The 21093-nt window shown below is 30.8% G+C and overlaps 1 protein-coding gene across 3 annotated transcripts in view; it reads left to right on the top strand.

Annotated features, from left to right (window-relative positions):
* Positions 1-21093, top strand: part of LOC126842289 (adenylyl cyclase 78C) — a 79974-nt gene that overhangs the window by 6301 nt on the left and 52580 nt on the right. For all 3 annotated transcript variants that reach the window (XM_050579228.1, XM_050579221.1, XM_050579236.1), the window contains exon 2: positions 2974-3036. In XM_050579228.1, coding sequence (XP_050435185.1) covers positions 2981-3036 — 56 coding nt within the window. In that variant the 5' untranslated portion in view covers positions 2974-2980. The remainder of the gene's footprint in view (positions 1-2973; positions 3037-21093) is intronic.

Below are 21093 nucleotides of genomic sequence, written 5' to 3'. Positions count from 1 at the left end.
ACATCTGGCGTTGATGGATTAAACTCCATATTTTTTTGCTGTTTGTTTACAGATTGATGTTGAAATTTGCATTTTTATCAGCTGACAGGTGAACCTGTCGTGCCCACGTGGAAGATTGTTTGACAAAAAAATAAATGTTGTTTTTTTATTGAAATGTCGCGTTTAGGTGCGGGGGGGGGGTATGGTCTAGAGAATATTATGCCTTCTGTGCGACTGGTGCGAAATTCGATTTTTCTATACCGTTGACCCCCAAAAACATTTCCGTACTTATATCAGCCAAGTATTCGGGGAATGTACTTAGATACATATATATATATATATATATATATATAATAGGACGTGTGTAGCTGTGGGACAAACTCCTAAGCAAACACAGCCACGGCGGGTATCGGACCATCTTATTATATTTTTACACCTAAGACAACACACCCGCCATGTAGCTGTTATTGTGCAAACGGCCAAGATGTCAAGATTAAGATATGCCGTGTATACCGTGGGCCTTATTATAAACCTATAGATTACATACAGCCGGATTCACCAACATTTGTTAAGAACGTTGAAATCTAAGCTACTCTTTTTGATATTGATTGTACAAACGGCATAATAATTATTGCTACCGTCGTGACTGACGAGCCATTATTGTGTCAATAATGAAAAACGCCAAGTTTGTGTATCATGACTTTACTCGTGTCTTGTGTGGGTAAGTATAGTATTGCACGGCCTATAAATGATTTTTTTCATGTAGCCATTAAAGACTATGGACAAAAAATGGTTACACGATAGGCACTAAAGAAAGAAAACTTGAAAAGTCCACCCCTTTAAAATCGAGAAAAACGCCTTAAAAATGTTATTATAATTAAAATATAACTAATATTAAAAGTAAAAAAAACCCGAGAAAAATAGCTTTTATATAATATAGGTGTTAACAACTTGTAAATAACGACTTGCTGAGACTACGAGTAGCGAAGCTATCCAGTGATAGATAAGATCCTTATAGATCCTTTTTGGCGCTAACCTTATTTATATAAAATCTAAAAGTAGTTTTATCCAATCACCAACAACACTGCAAACAACCACAATTAATCTGAGATAGGTTTTTTTGTTTGTCGACAATACACAATATTAGATTTTGCAAAGATCAAAGGGACAAATCCTTATCTTTTTTTTTTATCATTATTATTCAAATTCTCGTGTAGCTTATGTACACGTTCGCCATAATGTATCCATTCCATTATGCATAGTGTAAAACCCATTTCGCACCAGCAATAGCTGCGTTATTTTCCGAGGTTGGTATATTATCTCACATTATATATAACATGGACAGTAAAAATTATACGAGTTTTTTTTTTTTTTTGAAACTCTGAGTCCGTTTGGATATAAAAAACATTTAGCAAAGAAAACTAACAGCAAACCTAATCCGTCCGTCCATCCTACACACAGTCAACACAATGTCCTCGCACAACTATAAAACAACTACTTACATGATTGAAAGGGTCGTTTTTTACACAAACGACATTTCGACATTGAACTATTTGTTTTTTATGGTTTTTTTTTTCTGTTAAAGATAAATGAGTTATTTTTCGTTGTACATATTTCAGTCCCAGACTGTGTGCAAGTATTGACCATAAACTTAAATACTGATTGTTATATATTATAACCATGATAGCTGTATAATAATATAATAACTAATTGTTTTCTATCAGCAGTTCAACAGTGAATTCTATTGTTTAAACGGCCTCCCGGCAAAGTTGGAGACTCAGAACGCAATAATAATAATTACCATAAATGAATGGTGTTTTAAATTAGTGGATTGCGTGTGTAATGATAATTATATTATACCTACATTATTTTCGTGAGAGTAGTTGAAAGAAATTAAATATTTTGAAAATTATCCCTGCATTCTGATGTAGCAGGTAAGTCTCTTAACGACTAACAGCTGATTTCACCAACTATTGTTAAATACACTCTTAACACATTGTTAGTTAACAATCAATTTAAATTTAACATCTGGTCAAATAAAATAAGTTCCACCAGAATATTATTATTGTTAAATTCGATTTATTAAGTTAACAAAATGTTAGTTGGGTTACCAAAGCGGTTACCTCGATTCCAACGTTCTTATTGGTTATTAATATAATATGTGATAACTGATAAGTGATTGTTTATCGTTTATCGTTTGTCAGTTTTTTATTATTTGGCATTTTATTTTACTTTCTTTTAACGTTTCGGTTTGTATAAATAATAATTTATACATAATATTATAACACATTGGTTAGATACCTAGTCTATACCTTTCTAAAAATAGTTTGTCATCAAGGTTATTAAAATATGATTTTCTACTTTCAAAGGCCTTAAAAAAAAAGTAGGTAGTGATAAGAATTTCTATTGTTATACTCAGGACAGGCAAGACAAAATACAATAAATTATGATCTTTGAATCTATAATGCAAGTCTATGCCATTCCTTTTTACCTAATCTACTTACATAAAATAACTTCTGCTTACCTAATAAAGGGTTAGCGAAGTTGTCTTTTCTGTTATTCTCTAAAAATTCAATATAAAGTAATTGCTCATCTCGATGAAACCCAATTTTTCCTAACTAGTTGTTAAATATAATTAACAATAAAGTTAATCCTTAACACATGTTGGTGAAACCGGCTGTATATGTAGCATAGGCAAACAATGTTTTGTAAACAATTTTAACAACATTACAATACCGCTAACTGTTTACCGGTTGTCCACTATCCAGAGTTGAGTGGCCACTTAATTAATGATAAATCTAATTTAACGACTTGACCGCATTTTCAAAAGCAATAAACATCTCTACACACTGTACTTGTAGAATAATGGTAATATTTGGAAATTTCATGTAAAAAAAAAAAATACTTATTTAACATAAACAATAAATTTATGTGTTCATTGTTTAAATTTCAAAATGGCGACATACATGTAATTGATTGAATTTTTTTTTACAGATATAAAATGCAATCACGCACAAGTTCATTGCGACCGTCGTCTACGAAGCAAACAAAAAACAAGTAAGTTCATATTGACATAATTTTAATAACAAAAGTTTTACACAACAATTAAGTACTTTCGAAACGGTGAAAGTGTAATTTTTTCGATAAATAAGTTTTTTTATCAGACACGGTATTTATCAATTGAATATTATATGTTTCTATCAGTAGTTGTGATATTTTCATTAAAGATACCTATATAGAATAGGTTTATATTAAACAAAATTAATCGACATAACCCATCGGAATTTATTGGACATACATTATTATTTTCAATACTTCATTAAAACTGATAAAAAATTATGATTATCTTTTGCGATTACTAGTTTTTTTTTTACTTTATAAGCTAGAATGATGATACTATACTTACATATATTAGTAGATCACATAACATTGATATGATAAATACCTAGTATTTGCATAAGATAGTCAAAGAAAAGCGATTCTCTTGTAAAAATTCCAAGACATTTGTATTTCACTACATAAATTATTTTCATAGTTGTTTTTTATTTAATCTAACCAACTTAGCCTATACAACTTAACAATCATGTTGTACTGCAAATACATTTATTTTACAATTGCATATCTTCTAATTGATCGGCCTGAATGTTATATTTCGACTTGCAATAGTGTACTTGTAAGATTTTGTAAATGTGTTGTCTCCTTTTCCTTGACACAGTCCATACAATCTCTTGAAACAATTAACTAAACTAAACTTTTGTTATGATAAATGCGTTTATAATAATCGAAATATTAACCGTGTGAGAAAAAGTGGGTATGCAAACTACAAAATCTAAAACCTAGATCAAAGTATACAAAACAATGAAAGAAGTGCAGTAAAATATTTGTTCATTAAGTATTTGCACTTCTTCGCAGAGCCGACAACAAAGAAAAACTATATTAATATGATAATCAAAAATTTATCAGGTGACAAAATCAATTGAAAGTACCTCTAATAAATTATTACCCAACTTTTCTACATTACTCTTTGGAAATTATAAATCAAATGTTATAAGAATCACATAAAAAAACCGCATATTAACATTCATTTTTCAATGTACACGGTTTAATTAAAATAAAATACAATTTGCTTACATAAAAAAAAATCCTTTAATTAAATTCAAGTACCGTTTCCTCGGAACTCGTTTCTAGACCATTTTTTAAAAAAAAAGGTTATTACATAAATCCATTCCGTTTGCAGTATCGAAAAAAACATATTATAATTATTATTTACATAGAATGAATGCATCAGAAAACTTAGATTAAATAAGACTCAAGACCAAATCAGCGACTGTAAGATAATTTTTGTTTAATACAATTCGGAAACATTTTTAACTTCTATATCAGCTGTTGTACATTTCTTTAACATTATTACATTAGGCAGCAGCCAGCATGACTATATAACATCATTATCTCTTTGTGCGCATTTGAATTAAATCGGTTCGGATCTTTAAAACAGTTTTTTTGCGCTCAGACTATATCAATAAAATGGCGGGTTTGTTTGAACTATTATAATTTAAAAAAATAAAAGAACAATAAAAACTGTTAATTTTTAAATATTCTTTAAAAATTTTTTTAAAAATGTCGAATAATACATTAAACATTTTTTTTTTTTTTACAAAAAAAGTCACATCAACATAAAGTTTATTGAATGAGCTTTGATTTATGTTAACTTGTTTTGCTTATTTAAATTTATTCATTTTCGTTTTACAAATTTTACCTACATAATAATATTATAATGTGACAGTTGACAACTGACTTGTAAAAGTAATAACTTTTCAATAGGTAAACATAAATGTTCTTAAACATTATTATCATCACAATATGCAAAATATTAAAAAGCGATTATTATGCTAATTTAAACAGTATCCCTGTAACATTTGATATGTTTGTAATTAGTAAAATGTAAGCTGTGTACAATGTGACCGTGTACCGATTATTGACTTAGTCACAGCTAAAACAAGTTGAATTTGAATTTGTTTTAGCTGTTATTTTGGCTAGACAGCTCTCTTTTTTGTCCGTGTAATGTGATATTCAGAAACAACAATACAGTGTAATATTATTCATATTTATTTATTTACTGCCGTCGAGACTTTTGAAATGACAGTAATTGAAATAATTAACTGCGCCCAAATAATTTAACATTTACATGGATTTTGTGAGTACAATTTCACTTGTTGATTGGCTATTTTTGATACTTCACTGTGCAAACCAAACACGGGTATTAACTTGCGAGTTGTGTGTCGCCTTATCTTGGCTTTACCAAGATCTAATCTTTCTGGAATCATTATCGAGGTAACCGTGTCTATAGGAGCTACTTGAAAAGCTATATCTACATCTCGAGGTCGACCCACCTGTGGACATGGTACAATATTTAGTTTACATGTGATTATTAATATTTAAAAATAAATCGACTAATAATTGACCGTTTTATTCCTCGCGGTTGTTTTGGGCGCTTACACTTGGTATTATTATAAAAAAATCAAATCCAACAAAGTACTACTTCTTGTGACACGTCCAGTTCAAACTGTCCAAACGGAAGTGTGTTAATATTTTATGGATTTCAATTCTAGTTTTGACAAAAAAATATGTATATAGGCAATGGAGCACGGTATTGTCGCGTTCAATTGGGCGGAAATAAAAAATAAAAACACTCTGGTAAAAAATATATATATTTTCCTCCTAAGTACATTTTGGCTTCGATGCCGAGCAGAGATGCTATTTTTTTTTCAGTGTAAGCTTATGAGTGTTACTTATTGATATTTGTTTGAGATTTTTTTTTAATTGAGTTAGCGGTTTTGGTTGTCGTTTTAACAATATCAAATAGCTGTTAAAGTTTAGATTGGAAAAAGTAACCAAAATAAAATATACTTGAGAGATTTTTCAATGTAGATTGTGTTATTTACATATTATACAGCCGATTTTACCAACATTTGTTAAGAATTTAACTTATTGTTAATCATGTTTAACAACTGGTTAGTGAAAATTAGGTTTCATCGAGATTTGTTAGCCTTAACACATTGTTAAATTAATCACCCGAAATCGGCTTGTTAAAAAGTTAATCGGCATGTTAAAATGTATTGTAGCACTTATATATAATAGTTTTATATTATTTTAGTTCAGAAATTGTTTTATAATTTTTGTTGACCGAGTATACTAGTAATATATAATAATAAATTACACATTTAATGAGGAACTTCTTTATATAGAGTATTTTAAGAACAATAGAAAAGACAACTTCGATAACCCTTTATTAGGTAAACAGAAGTTATTTTGTGTAAGTAGATTAGGTAAAAAGGAATAGCACAGACTTGCATTATCGGTCCACATTTCATAATTTAATGTATTTTGTAATTTAGATAATATTATTATGTCTTGCCTATCCTGAGAATAACAATGGATATAATTCTTATCACTACCTACTTTTGTTTTAGGCCTTCAAAATAGAAAAAAATGATTTTAATGACCTTGATGACAAACTATTTTTAGAAAGGTATCTAAACAATGTGTTAAAAAATTATATATAAATTATTTATACAAACCGAAACGTTAAAAGAAAGTAAAACAAAATTCCAAATAATAACTAACTGACAAATTATTTATATACAATCTCTTATCAGTTATCACATACTTAATAACCAATGAAAACGTTGGAATCGAGCTAACCGTTTGGTAACCCAACTAACGTTTTGTTAACTTAACAAATAGAATTTAACAATAATAATGTCATTGTGACACTTATTGTATTTAACCAGATGTTAAATTTAAATAAATTGTTAACTAACATTGTGTTGAGAGTGTATTTACCAATAGTTGGTGAAACCGGTTGATTATATTATAGTAAAGAACACGACTTAGAGGCATGTTTTAGAGATTGTATTGCGTTTTGAAAATTATAAAAAAATTGTCCAACATGATTATATACACAGAAATGATATTCGAAAATTAATAACACTAAAACGTCGACTTTTCAATTTTAATATTATATCATCGTAAAAGAATATGGAAAGTTTAATAGTATGACATAAGAGTTTAACTGCTTAATGTGAACATAATACCTATTTATATGTTCGACCATATAATATTAAGACACGGTTCTTATATTACACGGTATCTTTTATATAGACCACAAGTGTCTATTCTTATATAGTAAAAAATCTAACATGATTATTCTGAAAATTTTAAAAACATCAGTTTAGGATTTGAATAATTTTCAATTAGCATAATCACAAGTTTACAATACAAGTAAATTAGTTAGTATTTCCGCTGCTTAGTTAAAATAAGCAAAAGGTATTTTATTATATGCATTTTTTTTTAAGATAATTATTCCACTAACTTGCGATTTGCGAGTTCACGAAATTACTCGGATTTACATAACTAAACAGTGACGGTTACTAGTTTTAAGGTGTTTTTATTTTTAGATGTAGTTTTTTTGGGGGGTTCTTATTATAATAATATTGTACGGTGGTTTTCTTCAGTCTTCAATCATTAAGTCGAAAGACATTCGAATAACTAAAAGTGCTTCAATCTTCTTCAAGACAAAATACACTTAATATTTTTTGATAAATAAAGTTCAGATGTATTGATTTGTTTCAACATACACTTCTAAAATATTATTCTCTTTTTTCAATATAAGTTTAACAAGTGTATTTTGAAAAACATTTTTAAATACAAATGTTGAATACAAAACTATTGGGAAGGGGAAATGGTGACAATAACAAAACTATATTATATTGAACGGTTTTAATTTACTTGAGTGATAATACAAAAGTATAAAAAATACATTTTCTGATTGCAACTCTGTTTAATTTCAATAATATGTTTTCAAGATACCTACCATAACAATTTATTTTTAAAAAATTGCACCTTCCTCTATTATATTCCTATAACGCTGTTTTGTTTGTAACCATGGAAATCGGCAACAACTTCCTGAATGTTTCTGAGCTTGTTTACGGATGTATTTATTAAGACTAGGACAGTTTATGTATTTTGTTTAACGTTATTTGAAACTTATAATAATATATAATATTATATTGATTTTCTCCCCAAAATGAAATAAAAATACGGCTCGTTCTTATGCGTGCACAAGTACACCCTTTTAAACAGATCTTGGCTGTGTCCTCATTTTTGGTAGCCCATAAACTTAATCTTCGACAACAACCTTTCTATTTGATTGGCATCATTGTTTGCGAATCCCAAAACAATAGTACGACAGTTTTTTTCCCCAGCGGTTTTCATTGAAATTAAACACTAAGAAAAATGGACTTTGATCGCTATGTACAAACTTAAACATAGTTGGAACTATGTACAACGGACCAAATACAAGAATCGTTCTGTTCTAAAAGCCGTTAACAAACGCTAGTAAATGGCTCACAAATTAAATGAAAACTATTAGTAACACACTGTCGACACAATAACTTTACTTCCCGAAGGATACAGTGGGTTTTGGAAGAAAACCACTTGACCGGTCGATTCCTTGCCACAACAGGCATCTTGGCAATGGAAACTGGGCGAATCTTCGTTATATTAAGATGCCAATCGTCATGATATTATATTCAGCCGATTTCACCAACTATTATTAAATACACTGTTTGCATAATGTTAGTTAACAATTCATTTAAATTTAACATCCGGTTAAATTAAAGTAAGTTTCACCATAACATTATTATTATTGTTAAATTCTATTTGTTAAGTTAACAAAGCGTTAGTTGGGTTACCAAAGCGGTTACCTCGATTCCAACGTTCTCATTGGTTATCACGAAATGTGATAACTGATAAGTGATAATGTTATCATTTTATATTTAAATCTCAATTAGTAATGAATAATTCGATCCATGGCGTTTTAACATGTTGATTTCGGCTGATTAACTAAACAATCGCTTTAACAACGTGTTAAGAAGGCTAACAAATCTCGATGAAACCCGATTTGCGCTAACTAATTGATAAATATAATTAACAGTAAGTTGAGTCCTTAACAAATGTCGGTGAAATCGGCTGATTATTATGTATGAGAATTTGTGTGATGGAGTTTGATTTCCAACTGCATTTCTACGAAAATAATATTATTTTTAATATGCTTTTCACCTCGGCGCTAACGGACTGGACGGCGGTAATTATTCTTAATATTATTGCCAACGACAAGATGGTGACAATGGCGGCACCACGTCGCGCCGTCGTCACTGTCAATCGCCGGTGGCTGGCGACAATCAAAGCCATTTGCGCACAGTTGTCGTTGATTTACTGTCTCGTGGATATTATTAAACAACCTTGTGGATCGATTAACGGTCAAAAAAAACGATCACGACCGGATTCGAGCCGAACGAAACGCAAAAAAAATTACAAGTGTAAATGTTAACAAACAACAATCGCGGATTTTAGTTAAAATTATTATTATTTATACCTCCAACGTAGCAACCGCAAAATCAATTTATACGGAACCGACGGATATAACAATATATATATATATATATATTGTTATATATTTTTTTTTTATAATAATCGAAAACTGGATTAGGCATATGGTAATTTTGACAAGCAGCAACATCGGCGGCGGTACCTTGTCAAAATCGCTATAATATATTGTTAGTTAACAATTCATTTAAATTTAACATCCGGTTAAATTAAAGCAAATTTCACCATAACTGTTAAATACTTTTTGTTAATAGTTGACAAAATATTAGTTGGGTTACCAAAGCGGTTACCTCGATTCCAACGTTCTCATTGGTTATCACGAACTGTGATAAAACTGATAACTGATAATGTTATCATTTTATAAATAAATAAATCTCAATTGGCAATGAATAATTCTATCTGTGGCGTTTTACAATGCCAATTAACTTTTTAACAAGCTGATTTCGGCTGATTATCTCATTTATAATTAGTCGTTTTTTTTTTTAAATTCGTGTCTTATTTATAACTTGTACAGAGACAACTAAATTGTACGTAGGTAATATAAAATGTAATCACAAAATTGTTTTCGTGGAACTACTTTACATTTTCGAATGGCGTAAGAGCATTTGAACTTGTCAAGGAATACATCAGCTGTTGTGCAGCCGGGGCACATGTCAAACTTTAGCAACGTGTGGGAGGAATACTAATTTCAACCATTAGCGGCGGTGCCATCGAAGAGATTGAGTGATTTCGCTGGAAAACTCTGATCTCGTTTTCTATGGTCATTAATCAGACGATATAAAATATAGTTTAACTACTAAGATAAACACTATATGAAATTAGAGTGCCGGCAGAGTTTGTTGGTTCGATAAAAAGCGAAAACAAAAATCGGCGGTTAATGTTGTAGATCACATCAATGCGCGGGGGGTTGTTATTTGTCGACAATTATCGGAAACAGCTATGTTTGACATTTTCTAGGGGTTTTTTTCCCCCGACAACTCGAATGTGTCTCGGGCAAACATATTTTCGGATTAAACGAGTATCGTTTATTTTTGTCCAAACAAACACAACGTATATTATAAAGATGACTACCATCGGCAGAGTGGTGTCAACAACACTTGTTGATTCCACTCCGGTGCCGAGCCCGGGGACATTCATCAAGAGATTATCCCACCCTGGCACGTAATTAGTTACACTTCTCGCCTGCCCCTTCGCAGTGTTGCTGTTCTCTTATTCTTGATTGATCCGCTACACGCTTTGTTGGAAATTATAAAAATAATTATTTCAAATGAAAGAAACACACAACTCAAACGCACGGGGACCGCACGTTGAACTTAGACCGGACAAGGTGTCTAAGGTGACCTACCAAAAAAACACAGGGACTTGTATATTTCAAAAAAACAAGAGATAGGTAAAGGTATAGGTAAAGCTTATTGACGGACATTAATCGCGTTAAACGCAATCGGTCGGTTTTCGCCGAATGGCCAGTGATCGTGTGTTTCACAAGTCTCGACCATTACTTTAATCGTCGGAGGGGTAACTTGTAATTACACTTTGCTATAAAGAAATACCTTCAGACTGTGAAACGCATTTTGGTAAATTCGAAAAACGTCGGTTAACCGTGTGCGGGTCGTTCATCCGTTAAAATTTGGGTAAAAAAATGTGTTTACAACCTTTTTGTGGACTACACGAAACTAGGTCAGACCAAAGGCGAAACGGTGAACGGGTACGACACTATTTGATGTTAGTGAAATATACTTGTTATTTATCCAGCCCATACCGTTCATTGATCATAATATTATCTAAAAGTATAATATCTGCTGTACACAGACCATTTCCGGCGATACCCATCAAAATACACCAGACTGAGAGTACTAATTAAACGAGTCAATGGTAACAAAACAAATTCGAATTAACCCGACCAATCTTGCATAATATCTCAACCGTCTGAGAATCGACCAAATAAAAACACCGACAACAAAAAAATTGTAAAAAGATAAGAAACCCATCGACCCTGGAAAAATCGATCACTCAAGACGGTTAATTACCTTTTTCCCTTTTCAGGCATTGATATATTATAACAGCTTCGTGTTTATCTAATTGTTTGTCTCTACAAATGGATAATTTATTTGTACTTGTAAAATTTTTTTGTTTCAGTCCAAAATTACTTATTGGCCAGAATATTAATGTCGATTAAGAGCTATAAGTATAAAATATACAATAAACACAATTGTCAATTTCACCGAGATTTAGCCTTCTTAACACGTTGTTAATCAGCTTGTTAAAAAGTTAACTGACATGTTAAAACGCCATAGATAGAATTATTCATTGCCCATTGAGATTTATTTATTTATAAAATGATAACATTATCACTTATCAGTTATCACATTTCGTGATAACCAATGAGAACGTTGAAATCGAGGTAACCGTTTTGGTAACCTAACTAACATTTTGTCAACTATTATGACAAAAAGTATTTTCTAACAATAATAATGTTATGGTGAAACTTACTTTAATTTAACCGGATGTTAAATTTAAATGAATTGTTAACTAACATTATGTTAAGAGTGTATATTTTAATAATAGCAGGTGAAACCGGCTGAATGTGTTTCATTGAAAACGGTGGCGGTGCATAAAAAAGGTTGGTCATATTATACAGGTTAATCTTGATTTGCATTCGAAGCACTTGAGTACAACAGGTAAATATTCATTATCACCAAAGAACCAGCGATGAACTTATTTCAGAGAAAATCGTATAATCAGCAAGTCACACTTTTCCACGTTTTCCAAGAAAAAAATCGAATTTATTACTTGTCACGGTGTCTTCTTTATGATGAAAAAAAAAACGAATAACGCATTAATTTAATTTTATACAATGCGCCATTTACTTTTTTGTCGAGTAACTCGAAATACTTTAATAATCAGTTATATATAAAAAATAAAATAAAAACTCTATACCAAAGTTATAAAAACGACGCTAAATTATTCCAGACAAAAATCAAATTAACATGATTAGTTTTTTATGTTCAAAATATATTTTATTTTTCGGCTTATACTCGTAAGAAATTAATTTCACGTCTTACTGCACACACAACGGTTAAGTCTGTCACTCAGGTCCTCCTCTCTTTCACACTTCTTGTCCAACACCATACAACTGTCAATCTTTATTTAATGCTCAATACTCGCTTTCTTTTCAACGCTTAACTTAACGTTGAACGCACTAAAAAAAAACTTGACGTTGATTTTATCACTTTAGAACACATTCAGCCGGTTTCACCAACTATTGTTAAATACACTCTTAACACAATGTTAGTTAACAGTTCGTTTAAATTTAACATCTGGTTAAACAAAATAAGTGTCACAATGACATTATTATTGTTCAATTCGATTTGTTAAGTTAACAAAACCTTAGTATGGTTACCAAAGCGGTTACCTCGATTCCAACGTTCTCATTGGTTATCACGAAATGTGATAACTGATAAGAGATTGTATTATTAATTTGTCAGTTTGTTATTATTTTACTTTCTTTTAACGTTTCCGGTTCATATAAATAATTTATATATAATGTTTTAACACATTACTTAGATAGTCTATACTTTTATAAAAATAGTTTGTCATTAAGGACGTTAAAATAATTTTTTCTATTTTGAAGGCTACATTTTAGCTGCTGGAAGTATTTCGTTGAAGTTTAGGTTAAACAACAAATATATGCGCATATATACCTACATTCATGTTTTATGTAAGTAAAAATAAAATTAAAGTTTAATGAATAAGTTTAGCATAACTTGGTCACGTTTAAACCGAACGAAACTACTTTTAATTCTTTCAAATGGAACAAATTCAAAAAGTCAAACGTTTTTTTAAAATTATTATTTTAAAAATCCTTTGTTAATTCTACGGTTTAGAGAATAGTTTTAGTCTAGTAATGTTTATTATTTGGCTGTTTTTAACGGATATACTTGTACTTTATGGTTATGACAATTAAGTTAATATAATAGTGTACATTATTGTACTTGCAATGTTATAGGAATATAAACAGAGTGCTGACAAGTGCTGAGTTTCTTCGCTCAGCACATTAGTGATTATTTTTAGTTGTTAGTACACCCGTTATATAATTTGTGGTCCAACCGAACTGGCAACAAGGCAGTGTGTTTATAATTTGTACACATAATAATTGTTCATAATTACTTCATAAATACAACTAATTATGTAAGTCTATTTACAAGACCAATGAGCGCATCTACATTGGTTTTGCCTCATTGGAAAGGTGATTTATTTAAAACTTGCCAATAATTGAAACATAACATAATAGACCTGGCAGGAAATTTGTTCATTGGTGACTATATTTGGCACTGCAATAATGATTGTTGTTTAGAATTTTAGGAGATGTCTTGTGTTTGGACCAATATTAAAATATAAATCCGAAATAATTATTATAGTTCAGTTACCTTAAAAAAATGTTTGGCTTTTAAAAAGTTGTGCATTTTTAGTTTTGGCAATTTTATTAGACGAGTTCAACGACACGTTTTATAATTCTTGTCATACTTTTTTAAAGAAAATTAATTACAACAATTTTTTTCAACGATAAAAAACCGTTAAATCTGCAAGGCCTAAAAAGTCATTCCGGAAATAAATTCCAACTGGATGTTCTGAAATTTGTCAAGCCGTCAAAAACGTCCCAGTTGTCATACCGGCGAAATGGTTGTTGGCCAGATTCCAAATCTTTTTTAATGTGTTTGACTTTTAACACTTCCTTATTGTGGATCAAATTTGTTTTTTTTTTTTAATACCCAAGTTATTACTTGATTTCTATTTAACATTCTTACCCGGCACAGCTGTTGCGTTCAACGAATCTCCATCTTGGTCAAACTTTTTACTGTACACAAAAACTATATGGTATTTATATGATGTGAACACATCCAGTTGGCGATAACATTCTAACAACTAGGAAGTCACTATAAAATATTTTGAAATAATTATAGACAAACGGTTATTATCTACAGATTACTTAGATTACAGGTTATTTATTATAGACACATCTCTAATCTCTTATCTCTTATCCCTTGTCTCTCTTATCTCTCTTATCAGATAAATCAGCTGATTATTTTGTTATTATAGTGATGGTGGTGTTGATTTTTTCGTTAATGTGCCAATGCAAAGACACAAAAATGTCAATATGTACCTAAAAGTTTAGAGAAAAAGGAAAATTCTGAAAAAGGAAAAACCACCACTTTAAATGAAAAATAAAAGGATATAGAAAATACCTAAATAATCCTGGAAATATAAATATTTCTATTTCCGCTGAAAAAAATTATTACAAATATATTGTTTATAAAATGAAAACTGTTCACAAGTTCCGGATATTGCTTTTTATTAAACATTACTTTCGAGCCACTTTTTTTTTTGCTTCTTGTAGGTATTTCAAAAATAAACTCTAAAAGGTGATCTGTCTGATGTAAGATGCTTATTTTATCAGAAAATATGAATATTTTTTTCTGTACTTTAAAATTTGTATATTTCAATACTCAGAAAATGTTCACCTTCATTAGTTATACATTAAAAAAAAAGCATGGACTCGGTTTATTGTATTTTTAATTTCATAAATATGTAGACAAAAAAATAATGTTAAAAATTGTTAGGATTTTAATTTTCTTCAGGAAATGAGTGTCTTACATTAGCAGATGAATCACTCTGTATATATAAATACATGTATATATATATATATGTATAGTGTAGGTTAGCTTTTAGCGGTATGTAGTAATGAACCCTAATGTTTAAATGTAAACTTGTGTGAGACGTGAAAAGGGTAAACCTTTAAAGCCCAACGCTTTTGTAAAGGGCTAAATTACCTCTTCACACAGTTCTATTATTCGGCTTTTGGACGCCACGAAAAGTCGCAGGTTCGGCTTTGATCAACTATTTATAATTTATTTTGTTAGTATATATTATTATTATACGGGCTACCCAATTAGAACCACGCCGTTAAAACTATGTTGACTAATTATTATTCCTTTGAGGATTAGTTAGTGACCCAAAATGTATATTATAATATTGTTTGTATTTCTTAGCTAGAATTCTTATCGCAAATCGTACATTAGATTGCTTATTTAAGATTAATATGATTACATCAACGAATGATGTCAAATTACTTTATTTCTAGGTTATAGCGATAACTATTATTTACATTATTGTTATAGTTTAAAATCATCTAATAATACTTACATAAATTATTATTATTTAATATCTAAAATATTAGAAGGTCTAACTTAAACCGTACAACCAACGTTGACATGGGCATGAATAGAAGGATTTTGGTATACAGATTACAGGGTGACCGTGACCCAACTAATGTCTAAGACACACATTTTCTCAGAAAATATATAAATATTTTGAGAATTTTTTTTCCCTAAACTTTTTAGGCACATATTGACATTTTTGTGTCTTTGCTTAGGCACAAAAACTGAAAAATCGACATCATCGTTTTACCGTAACGAAAATATCAGCTGATTTATCTGATTTAAGATAAGAGAGATAAGGGATAAGATAGATAAGAGATCAAATATGTGTCTATAATGAATAACCTGTAAATATGTAGATAAGAACCGTTCGTCTATAATTATTTCAAAATATTTTAGTGACTTCCTAGAATGTTATTGCCAATTGAACAATGCTAATGAAAATATGAATTTTATGTGCTACCTGTTTTGGAAAACCGAAAAAATATGATAATTATCAAGAGGACATGTAGTATCTATACAAAATCATAGCCAATGAACAGATAAATAAAATAAAAAAATTCAAACGCTAACATATTTTTTGTCTACAAATTTATGTAATTAAAAACATATGTTGCTATCTAAAAAAATGTTTGCTAGAATACTGGAAATAATAGCGTTTCAATGGGTAAAAATTAGGTCATGGGTTTATATATTGAAACTTGAACCAATTATCGTGAGTAATTGCACACCTATTAAGACATTCTAATTATTTCATTCGACAAAAGCCATTACATGGCGGCAATCGCAATGGTGATGACATTTTACACGTTGCAAGGAATAATGGAAATGGGTTTGAATTCAAAGCCGGTCTAAGGGGCTATTACTTGAATAATTATAATTGTGCTTTTCACAAGCGTCGCCGTCGTCAAGCGGGGTAGGTCTTGTTGAAATTTTACAAAACAATTCAGACACAAAGACTTGGATTTGCATTGCAAACGATAATATTCGCTAAATTAATAATAACAAAAATTAGAGCAAGTATCGACTTAAGTTGCATATTACTAACTATATTGCATATAACTACCATATTATTGTAATCATATTGACTGCAACATGACTAAATTACCTCAATCGGTCACAGAAAAGAAATAATCGTGATCAAATTCAACAATATTGCACTTTTAGTGTATATGATAACATACTTATTTATTAGTATAAATGTAGATGAGTTTTGATAGGTTTAATTTTTTGAAATCCAATTATTCATTTCGCGTCAAAGTCAATTTATTGTATAAAAATACCTTGGCTATGTAGCCAAGTATGCTTTGGCCACCACTTATAGGCCGTTTATTTAATACTAAATTCTAGATAAAAATTTGACAATATTTTCCCGGAGAGTTGGATCATTTCTTCAGTTTCTATGAAAGTAAATATTGATAATACATTTTTTTAGTAACATATACACACAGGATTATTACATCCTGTAAAGATTGCAGTGCAGTGAATCTATCCGCGTTTGATATTTGGGCATGGTATTTAATTTTTTTTTTTTACATTTCATGTCTTTACTTTGGCACACAACCGGAGAAATTGACAGGAAAAAACGTAACGAAAATGTTTGATGATTTATCTGATAAGAGAGAAGTGATAAGATTGATAAGAGATAAGAAAGAAGGGATAAGATAGATAAGAGATAAAAGTCTTAAAATCTTTTTAATTTCTTAATAACATTCCAAGATGCACGAATTGGTGAAGTAACACTCACATTCTGTGAAGTAACACTTAATGTTTCTACACAAGTTATTAATATCCTGAATATGGTTTTTTTAATAGCCAAGCCCATGTTATTTTTAATTGACATTTACGGACGATTAGCTCTCTTCATTCAATCGGTTTATTGTCAGAGGTGTAGTATATTTTATTAAATTATTGTATTGTCCGAACAGAGAATTCCAATATCGCCGAGGACAGTGTGAACGCACTATAAAAGTTTACACGGTACATATACAACGGACCAGGAAAGCGCTAAATAAAGTAGTAATTGTCTTGCTCGGACCAACAACTAGACTGTACCGGATGGTCTATGCTGTTTTTCTTTGTTTAATTAAAAAATAACATCTCTTTGGCACTTTTATTCTCCATCGCGGTTAACTTTTATATAATAGTAATATTGCATACAAATTATAACACAATTAGTACACAACATAAATCACAAAACTATAGTTGACAAAAAAAATCATATATAAGTTATTGAAATCAACCAAAAAGTTGTGAAAAATTGAGATCACATTGTATAAAAACGTCATGAAAATTTCTTATTGAACCCTATGACATGATATCGAGTGGCCCAATATAAAAGAACCGCCTTGTATGTGAGTATATATTTATGACAACCGATTTTTGGCTCAGACCTTTGCCGGATTAATCCTAACGGATTTAACGTTGACGGGTCTGAAGTCTGAACTCTAGTAGGCTTACAAATCATCATTCAAATACAAACGTTCTCACTTAACCCTTTTGCTTTATTTGATAAAACACACAAACAAAACGACCGTCGTTTTTTACCGAATTTTGTTAAGCGTTAAACACCTTTTTGTGATGTTTTGTGTGTTTAGCTAATATTTTCCTAAAATTGTAGAACACTTAAGCGTAAGTACAGTTCCAACGCAAAAGAAAATCAAAACAATTCTGATACTTGCAATTTGTAACTTTACCGTAAAAATAAATTGTATATGTTGAGGGATTTGTTTGCCCGTACAAATAAATTGTACTCTTTTTGATTAAATTGTATAACGAAAATTTGCATTTTATTTGAAACAAATTTGTCAATCTGTTTTAATGAAATCACCTAAGTTACAAATAAATTAATGCTAAAATCAGAATATTCTAGTTTTCTTTTTGAAATAAACCCAAAACGTTCCAAGTTTTGGGACCAGTTTTTAATTGAAAACAAAGAACATAGAACAAAAATAAATTCTATTTTTACTAAATTATAGACAAGTATCTATAAACGTAGTGAGCATAATGAAAATAACATAAACAGTGTTTTGACAGCTTTAAAAACTGTTTGAAAAAAATAACTAGACTTGGTAGAGAGAAAAAAACAACCTCTGTCTTTTGTGGTCCAAATCATGTTATCATAATAATAACTGTGTAAAGCAGCACTTGTAACGTCAACCCTTGTTTTCATGCGGTAAATATATTAAAGCACGCGTCAATTGTTTTTCGAGGAAAATATTAATTACACCCAATGAATTTCCACGAAAATATTGCGATTGTATTTTAAAATACTTTTTGCAACGTTTTTGAGTGTCAAAGTTGAAAATGTGAAAGTGTTTTTTTTTTCTAAAAGGACGGGCCAACCTTTTAGCCGTCCAAAATACAAAGTTTCCAGCTTCGCGACTCAAAGCCAAAATTAATCATATTGTTATGCTTAACCACGTTATTTCTTTTTTTTTACATTCTGACAACCGTTCGAGACGGTTTTTTGAACCTTTAATTTTTTTCGACATTTCTCAGAACCGAAAAGGTCAAAATATATAGACAATATTATTTGTCATTAGGGAGGAAATTATGTATGTTTTTTTTAAATATTTACTAACACAATCAAGACGTGTCCATGTATTTGGGATGTATGTTTACTTTTTAATTTCATACAATACCTTTCCTTCCCCAAACAATCGGAGTTAATAAATGGCGCAGGGGAACACCGAATCAGACATATCCATGATAATCATGGCTAATTAGCTTATATATATTAATTAGTTGTTTGTATTTTAGGTAAGATTTTCAGTTCAATATAGTTTGTGGTGCATTAGTGAGTAGGTCTAATAATAGTTTTGGTTGCGTTCTTCTGTCCTGGGAGAACGCTATGAACTTGGTTTTATTAAAGTTTAACCTGAGATTGTGTTTTAGAAACCACTCGTTTACTGTACACATAACGACCTCTGCACTTTGAACTGCTGTTTCTCAGTTAGTTTTAGATACAACTAAAGCTACCTTTCACGTTTAATTCAACCGACGCTTAGGTCTTTGTCATTTGCCTCAGAGAATTTCCCTCAAATCGAAACACCGAATCGGTCAAATTATTCTTGTTTATTTACACGTCATATTTGTACATGTATGAATTATGTATGAGAGAGATTTTTTTTTTTTTGCATTTATCTCACAAGTTTATTGTATTATGAAAGTGGAAATTTGCGTGTAAACTATATTTTGCAAATTGGACAAGTTTACAAATCAGAACTCCGAAGTGTTGTCGGTTACCTTATCTGGTGTGACGCGAGTAATTGATACCGACGTTAACAGCTATATACAACCCACACATTACACGAATTTGATATTGCTTTAAGTTTTCTTCAGAGGGCGGCCGCGTCGCAATTATATCACGAGAACCCCTTAATAAACTATATTCATAATTGCAACTTTGAAAGTCAAAAGTTTATAGAATCAGGTTGTTTCAAGTCACTGTACTCTGTGTACTCAAGGACCTAAGCTAGATGTGTAAGCAGAGAGCTAGAATGGAAAACTTGTTATTTTATGCTCATGATCCAGTCAGTGGCGGTAACAAGAGAACACATTCGAATCGAATCACCTTCCAAAAGAAAAAAAATTATCATTGGTTTGAAACGATTCGGATCTACCTAAATTTGTCGACCGTCCGTTGGCAGCTCTCCCTGGGAAAAAGTCCTAGCACCGCCATTGAATCATGTTTCTTTTTTTTTTTTAATAACTTCACACCGAAATTAATAATCTTTTTAAACGTTAAAGAAATCCGTCCGCAGGCTCTGACAACGTAGTTCGATATTATAAATCATATTATCTTCTATTTCGGTCAACTCGAGATGTCTGTAATGTCTAAGAAATTAACATCCATCGGCATATGAGAATACTATAAGGAAGCTGGCGGCCTCCTGATCAAATTACCTGATTCGACGGTATCGTTCACAATAGTATGTTAGCTTGTGCTAGACTTATATAGAAGCATTCAAGCATGGACGTGGGTCATGGACCTATTTGACGACCAAATTATATAGCGCATTTTAATACAATCCCAAACCCGAGTCCACGTTATTCTAGTCCTCGGCTGAATATTAGTGCAATACTTAATAATGGCGTACTCAACACAAGCAGTGTTCGGGGCAAACTGCTTTATAGTAATAACTATTAAATTATAACAGTGAACTGCGCGCTAAAAGTTAAAAACAAAACTTTGTTTTTATTATCGTTGAAACGGTTAAAGCGGTCCGGTCGTCGTTTTATAGACTTTCCGGGGCGGCAGCAATCGAGCAAATCATCAGCGGCTTTATCGTTGCTATTCTTTTAAAAACTATTTATTTCTACAGAGACAATGATATAGCAATTATGTTCTTCACAAATACTACGGAGAAAAATAATTAACCCCCCCCCCCCCCGTCATTCTACTGACCTGACTTATCGCATCAGTATTGTATATACTAGTGTAGAGGCG

The sequence above is a fragment of the Adelges cooleyi genome, unplaced genomic scaffold (assembly GCF_023614345.1).
Source record: "Adelges cooleyi isolate 19-005CV unplaced genomic scaffold, UGA_ACOO_1.1 ACOO_flye_CR_arks_rails_tigmint_CR_PRNA_108, whole genome shotgun sequence".
NCBI lineage: Eukaryota > Metazoa > Arthropoda > Insecta > Hemiptera > Adelgidae > Adelges > Adelges cooleyi.
This window is presented reverse-complemented; position numbering and strand designations above follow the sequence as displayed.